We start from the raw sequence: 7,759 nt of genomic DNA on the forward strand, positions 1-7,759 counted from the left end.
CCCTGCAGTAGAATGCCTGTTGGGTCTCCTAGCTTCACAGCCCTCCCTGTTCTTTCCTGAGCCTCCATTGCAGGCCTGTGGCAGGACACCTCCCCGGTCTGCTCACCCTGCTCTCCTACAAGGGTCATCAGCAGGTGTTGCTCTTTCTCACTGGGCTTGCTCAGAGAGATATGCCAGTCCCCACGATGGCCACTGCGGTGGCGTGGCAGTACCTCCTCCACCAGGGCTAATAGCCGTAGTCCCCGGTGCCGCCGAAATACTTCCTAGGGATTCAGAGGAGCCAAGCTTAAGGTTGGGTGGTAGCTTTCATCCCAGATCCCAAAGGCCTAGATGGCCCTCTGGCCAGCCTGGTCGGCCCTGGGCCCAGCTGAGAGCAGGGCCCAGGCAGATANAGCTTGCTGGTTCACTTCCATCTNTAAATACCGTGGTAAAGGTATGAGCCGCCCCAAAGTCAGTCGGGTAGAGGGGACATGGATCTGTCCATCCTTGTCATGGGGCAAGTATCCAGCGCTGGAAACAACAGCATTAAGTCCCCATGGCCACCAGAGAGCAGGGAGGCTGAAAACAGCAGGCTCCTCTGCTGGTCATTCCACCATGTCACTGAGCCTCAGGGGAGCGGTGGGAATGCCCGTACAGCAAGGGACTTGAAAAACCCATAGAGATGACTCAGAGTACCCTGGAACTCGCCAAGGGAGTGGGGTGGGGTAGGGTGGGTGTAGGGTGAGGTGGCTTCTTTCCCCCCAGACTCTACCCCACTGTTTGGATGATCATGTCAAGTATAATTACAGAATGTAACAAGNAAACAAACGCAGCCCTCCACAGGAACTCTGGCAGAGAGAGACCAGGCTGCTGCCACCAGACGAGTCCCACCAGATCCCTCTCCTGCATGNCCAGCTCTCCAGACACGTCAACAGGCCACCGTGGGTGCAAGCCCAATGCCNTCCTGTGACCCCCGAGGCAGAGATGAACTGCTACTCTTGTTGCGTTCCTACCTAGGATAAGGACCTATCCCCCCCCACCTTGGTGGTTGTGCCAACCTGAAATCCACCAAGCTGACTTTTATGGTGGGCTTGCTCCTTGTGACCATAGCAAAAGCCAGGTGCCGCTCAAGTCTAGACACTCTAGCTTCCCGGTCAGCAGTTCTGTCCCAAACATTCAAATCCCAGGGTCAAGTGGTCAGCGTTGTTACTGATGTGAGGACAGGGCGGTCTTCTACCTGCCTGCTGCTCTGCCACATGTATGACATCCTTCCCTGTATAGCGAAGTCTCCCAGACTCAGAGTTAGCTGGACAGGGAAAGCACTGACTTTGGAACTAAATGCACCACAGTTCAAGTCCTGTCATTTCTTAGCTCTGACCTCCAGCAACATTCTGAGCCTCAGTTTCCCCATCTGAGATGTAGGCTACCTACCATCTCAAACTCATTCAGTCACTTCTTCGGGGTCAGCCCTGCTGGTAATCCAGCCCTCTTGCACTAACACAAAGGCCAGAGCTCTTCAGCTCTCCCTGACAGCCACCTTGTTCCAGGGAAAGGATGGGATCCCTCATCCTGGGGCAAAGATGCTCCTGGCTTCTAGACTCCAAGGCCAGATTGGCATTTGCTACTTTATCACTCTGTGTCTGTGCCTGCTGATCTCTGCCGGCTCCCTTCCTGTCTCCTCTATCCTAGATAGAAAACAGGAGAAGCTGGCTAGCCGACACTACTCTTGGCGATCTCAAGTGCAAAGTTCTAAAACTGTAGCTGCATCGTGTAAAGCGTCTCTGGGGGCCGTGGCACATTCCTCCCTATTCTTTATTACCTGACGATGAGGGCTCTGCGTGGCCCATCACCTTCAATGCACAGTGTTCCATTCTCTTCAAACATAAGTCAGAAAGGAAACAATGGACCGCTGGATGGGAGACAAGAAGTCTACATACAGCGCTCGGGAAAGGATACACCAATNGCAAACTCACTCTCTGCCTGGAGAAGATGGGACATCTTCTCTCCTCTGATTTACTTTCTACCCCGACATGCTGGGTATGAACCCAAAACTGTGCTGAGCAGCACCACAGAGCCACACCGTAGCCCTGGAAGCTCACGTTTTCAAGAGTAAAACTGAGTGCCTGTGATCATGAAGATGTCTTGAGTACCAGTGTTCATGCAAGCACATTAATTATAGACACCCAACCTCTCCCCTGCCTTGGCTTCCAGAACACAGACAATTCTTCCTACTTTTAGAANAGTCTAGTCACCCCAGGAGGAAGGACCTAATGTCAGGAGCCACAGTCATAGGCTAGCTTTAACTGTCAGCTTGATAAAACCTAGGGCATCTGAGAGGAGGAGACTCAGTTGAGGAATTTCCTGAACAGGTTGTTTCCTAGACATGCCTGTGAGGGGTTACCTTATTAATTGATGCAGGAGGGCCCAGCCGCTGTGGCCTGCACCTTTCCCTGGGCAGATGTTCCTGGACTGTATGAAAAGGCTAAGTGTGACCCTGAGGGCAGGCCAGCAGGCAGTACTCATTCATATGGGTTCTGTTTTTCATCATGCCCTGACTTCCCCCAGTGACAGACCATGACCTGAAAGTGTAAGCCAAATGGCTGTTCTTCTTCAAGTTGCTTTCTGTCAATGTTTTATCACAGNCACAGAATAAGACGAGGACACCATGTCAGTCACATGGAGGAGGCTCAGATGTGGCATTCTTGTGATTGATGGCCTAGCACATGACCTATATAAGGCTCTGAGTATCTCTGTCTCTGTCTTTGTCTCTCAGACACACACACACACACACAGCTTTCCCATTAGCCTTTTGATATCTCTTAGAGAGCTATGAACAAACACTAACAGATGTTGCTTCTAAAAAGCCTAAGGCAAGATGATAAAGCAGCTAGGATGGGGGACATCCTTTGTGGGATAGCATCTGTGTGGCCCAACCTGGCTCTGAACCCTGATTCCTGTCTCAGCTGCCACCATGTTGGGGTTGCAGGCACATGTCACTACACCCCAGCATAAATACAACATAAAAAGTTACTGTTGGGCAACAACGGTGCTTGACTGTCCCAGTACTTGGAAGGTGGGTACAGGAGTTTTGATTGAACCCAGAAATTCCAAGCCATCCTGGCCAATATAGCAAGATCCTTTCTCAACAAAATGCTAAGGACAACANAACAGGCCTCAGTATCATCACCAGAAGCATGTAGCTCACAGGAACAAACAAGTTCCTTTAAGTGGGAATAAGAGGGAGCCGGGGGTGCAGCTCGGTTGGTAAAGTGCTGCCCTAGCATGCGTGAGCCCCCGAGTCTGATGCTCGACACTGAATAAAACCAGGCAGGAGGTTCAGGAGTTCAAAACCATCCTTGGCTACATACTATGTTTGAGGTCAGCCTGGGATAAAACGAAAAAACAAAATACAAAATTACAGAAAGCAAAGGGGGGACGAGTCCTAGAGTTTTAAGTAGGAAAGAGCTATTTTTGGCTTTCCCTAAGTGGTAGGTGCTGCTTCAGCCCTGGACTGGGCTGGCCTCTTTGGCAGGGCCCCCACTGCAGCACCTCCCTCTGCCCGTGTGGCCCTTCCTTCCGCACGGGCCAGCTCAGCACTCACACAGTCTATGTTCTCTGTCATGTTCAGGATGATGTAGCTCTTCCCGGCCAGGTTGCTCCAATCCTTGCAGATCACCTGTGTGAGAGGAAGCAAGCAGGGCACACAGGCCTTAGGAGAGACCTCTGGAGAGCTTGAGCCCCTGGGAGCTGAAGACCACCACATCCTCCCGAGCTGCAATGTCAGGTCCCCACCCTGCGTGCATAAGGCTAAACAGTGTCACAGAGGAAGTGAGAGGCCTGGCCCATCCTGAGGCTTTGCCTTGGCCCTATGCACTGTGAACACCGTGTCCCTTCCTCCTGAGGCCTGTGCGTATGAACAATGACTTAGGCACATGGGTGTGGACAGGTGGGGTGGGAAAAGTGTGGTAAGCCCCCATCACAGTGCACTGCTGCTGACACCCCGAGGACCCAGGGAACAGCAGGTATTCAGGCACTGAGGGTAGTCTGCACCTCTCTCTGTCTTACCTGAGTAGAGTCCCACGGTGTTAGTGAGTGAGCTTCAGCTGCCTGACCCTCCAGGGGCTGCTCACTGAGACCTTCTTGTCCCCAGGTAGCAGAGGAAGGGGTTGACTCCATGTCTTGGGGTCCAGGTGGGAGAGAGTCTGGGATTCTGGGGTAAAGGGGACCCTCACTGGGGACCTCAGTCCCACTTGGAGGCACTGTTTGTGGGAGTGAAGAGGACGGCAGTGCCCCCTGCTGGCCATCGAAGTCAGCTGCTCCCACTGTGGCCCCCTCACCAGCTCCCTGGGGAACTTCAGACTGGACCCCCAGCCCCCCAGTTGGCCACTCAGTGCCCCCAGACTCCTGGCTATAGTTCTGAACCCCCGGGGCCACTGTACTTGGGGTGACTGAGGGCACTGACAAGGTGGGTTTCACACTGCTCTCCACTTCCATGCCTGATGTGGCCTGGTCTCCAGAATCCTCCTGCCTGTGTCGGGTAGCCCCAGGACTCTGGCTGCTGGTGCTGCTGCTGGTGCTAGGTGAAGGGGCATGGGCCTGTGTGGTGGCTCCTGGGGACCCGCTCACAGGGAGCAGCTCTTCCTCTTCTTCCTCCTCCTCCTCTGCTTCTTCCTTCTCCCTCTCCTCTTCTTCCCTTTCCTCCTCCTCCTCTTCCTCCTCTTCCTCCTCCTCCAGAGGCATATGCCAGGGAGGCTCAGCAAGATCCATCTTGGGCAGGATGGAGGGGAGGTTTGGCAGGTCCGGAGCCTGGCCTGGGTCTTCCATGGATGCCACCTTCTCAGTCAGGTCTGGGAAGACGTAGTCTAGGGAGAGATGGAGAGCTAACTGACAGGTTTTGTCAGCCAAGGGGTGACCCTTACTGAGCGGTCTTCATTAGTATGAAAGATGAGTAGTGTTCCCATGCGGTGGAAGGACAGAGGGGTACCGGACAGTTGGCAGCGCTGGGGAAGGATGGGACATAAGCCAGGGAGGAGAATGAAGCCAGCCACAAGGGCACACAGAGCTAGCTGGCCATTCACATTTTCCCTTATGGTAATAAAATAATAATAGAAATTTATGGGTTGGAGAGGTGGCCTGGTGTTAAGAGCAAAGGGTTTCATTCCCAGATCTCATAGCTGTTTGCAACCAGTTCCAGAGGTTCACACCCTCTTCTGGCCATCAAGGGTTCTACATGCACACAGTGCATAGGCATGTGCAGGCAAAAACACAAAATAAATATAAAAAGTCCTGAACAAAATGAGACTGAAGGAGGCAGATTACACTAAAGTATTGGTGACTTTTATCGTTGCTGTGACCAAGAACTTGACCAGAAGAAACTGAAAGATTTGTTTTGACTCACAGTTTGAGGGATATAGGCCACCATGGCAAGGGGGGCATGGGAGAGAGGGTCTCCATGGTAACANGAGCTGGAATCAACAGTTTGTTTATGTCTTTGTGGACCAGAAAGCAGAGAGGAAGCAGGACGCTTGCCACTCAACCACAAGGAAGGACCTGTGTTTGAGCTTCTAACACCCACATTAAGACAGGTGTGAGGCTGAAGAGACAGCTTAAAAATTAAGAGCCCTGGTTGCTCTTCCAGAATACAGCAGTTCAGGTACAACACTCATGTCAGATGGCTTACAACTGCCTCCAAGTCAAGTTCCAGAAAAGCCCATCGCCCTCTTCTGGCCTGGCTTAATCAGGGTTTCTATTCCTGCACAAACATCATGACCAAGAAGCAATTGGGGAGGAAAGGGTTTATTCAGAGTCAGGACTGGAACTCAAGCAGGTCAGGGAGCAGGAGCTGATGCAGAGGCCATGGAGGGATGTTCTTTACTGGCTTGCTTCCCCTGGCTTGCTCAGCCTGCTCTCTTATTGAACCCAAGACTACCAGCCCAGGGATGGTCCCACCCACAAGGGGCCTTTCCCCCTTGATCACTAATTGAGAAAATGCCTTACAGTTGGATCTCACGTAGGCATTTCCTCAACTGAAGCTCCTTTCTCTATGATAACTCCAGCTGTGTCAAGTTGACACAAAACTAGCCAGTACATGGCCTCTGTGGGTACTGCATACATGTGGCACATATACATACATACTTATAAAATCAATTTTTAAAGGCCAGGTTTGATGATGTACATCAGTAATCCCAGGACTGGGCAGGCAGACAGGTCAAGTCCTGGTGCTCAGTAGCCATTTGGCCTAGCCACATCAGTGATTCAGAGACCCCACCTCAAAAAATAAAAAGGAAATAATAATGAGAACAGTTCAGGAAGACACCCAATGTCAGCATCTGGCCGTCACATGTAAACATGTATATTCTGTCTCTCTGTCTCTGTCTCTGTCTCTGTCTCTGTCTTTCTCTGTCTGTCTGTCTCTCTCTCTCTCTCTCTCCTCTCTCTCTCTCTCTCTCTCTCTCTCTCAGATGGGGGTGATGGATGGAACTCCAGGTTTCACACATGATAAGCAACTGCTCTACCACTGAGCTGAATTCTTAGACCAGGAAGTCAGAACTTTATACCCAACTAAACTATCATTCAATTATAGTTGCAAAATTAGGATATTTTATGCATACAAGGACCTAAAAGTTTTAGTATCCATAAATTCTCAGAGTTATTTAAATGTGTCTTCTAGGGAAAAAAAAGACACTGGAAATCAAAAAACACGAGAAGAATTTCATGACAATAAATCTCAGAATAGAAGTGGTACTGCAGGTCTAGGAAGCAGTTGGTAAAAATAAAACAGGACTCTAGAGAGATGTTAGAAAAATAATTGCAAAAGAAAAAACCCAAAAACAAACAAACCAAAAAAACTAAAAAGGTTTCTTTGGAGTAAAAAAATATGACTTATATAGTGTCTCTCTCCTGTAATCCTAGCATGAGGCAGGCAGAACTGCTATGAATCAGAGGCCAGGCTGGGCCACATAGTTAAGTTCCAGCTTAAGCTGCAGACTGAGATGCTATCTCAACAAAATAGCAACAAGGAAGGTAGGACTTAGAACCTGAGCGATCTTAGCAACAGTGGAAACCTGGTGAGCCATACAGAGCAGCCAGAACACCTAGCTGCCCTTTTCTTAGGTGTGTGCTTCGGGGTGTGGAGCTTTGGTCCTTTAAGGTCCTCCTCCTTCACCTCTGCACAGCACACAGCCTGTAGAGACAGTAGCTAGCTCCCCACACAAGGAGGCAGCGATCCCATCCAGGAAACAGGGACTACACGCTCATGGAGGAAACCCAGAGCACCCCTGAAACCAGGCAGTCTAGTGTTACCTTTGTAGAACACAAAAGAACCCTCAAGACTCACAAGACATTTGGGAAAAGCAGCCCCAAGAAAGAGTGATGAGCAAGCAGGCGGCTTGCCTGGAGGACGGCATTGAGCAACAAGACGTCAAGGTCCTACTGGATTTCCAGAGACCCAAGTGGGAGCTACCCCTCAAAAACATGAACATGAAAGAATAAACCACTACAGTCGGTCATGGTNGATACACCCGTAATGCCAGTACTCTGCAGTTGGAGGTCAGGGATCCAGAGCACCAGGCTATCTTCAGCTAGACATCAAGTTCAAGGCTAGCCTGGGCCTTGAGAATAAACAAATAAATAGCTTTTTAAAAGCTTTTTGAGGCAGGATTGCCATTAGTTTGAGGCCAGCGTAAGCTAAATAGCAAGTCCCTGTCCTTCAACAACAACAACAAAAAGTAAGTTCAATATGAGCAAGAACTTACAATTGCTAGATCTACTGAAAACTGAA

At 50.4% G+C, this 7,759-nt stretch overlaps 1 protein-coding gene across 1 annotated transcript in view; it reads right to left on the minus strand.

Moving 5' to 3' along the window:
• The window catches only part of Podxl2 (podocalyxin like 2), a 32,595-nt gene that overhangs the window by 2,852 nt on the left and 21,984 nt on the right, over positions 1–7,759 (minus strand). The window contains exons 3-5 of the mRNA XM_029478227.1: positions 4,045–4,841; positions 3,581–3,655; positions 107–263 (exon numbers count right to left, since the gene is read on the minus strand). Of these exons, the coding sequence (XP_029334087.1) occupies positions 107–263; positions 3,581–3,655; positions 4,045–4,841 (1,029 nt within the window). The remainder of the gene's footprint in view (positions 1–106; positions 264–3,580; positions 3,656–4,044; positions 4,842–7,759) is intronic.

Source organism: Mus caroli, chromosome 6 (genome assembly GCF_900094665.2).
Source record: "Mus caroli chromosome 6, CAROLI_EIJ_v1.1, whole genome shotgun sequence".
NCBI lineage: Eukaryota > Metazoa > Chordata > Mammalia > Rodentia > Muridae > Mus > Mus caroli.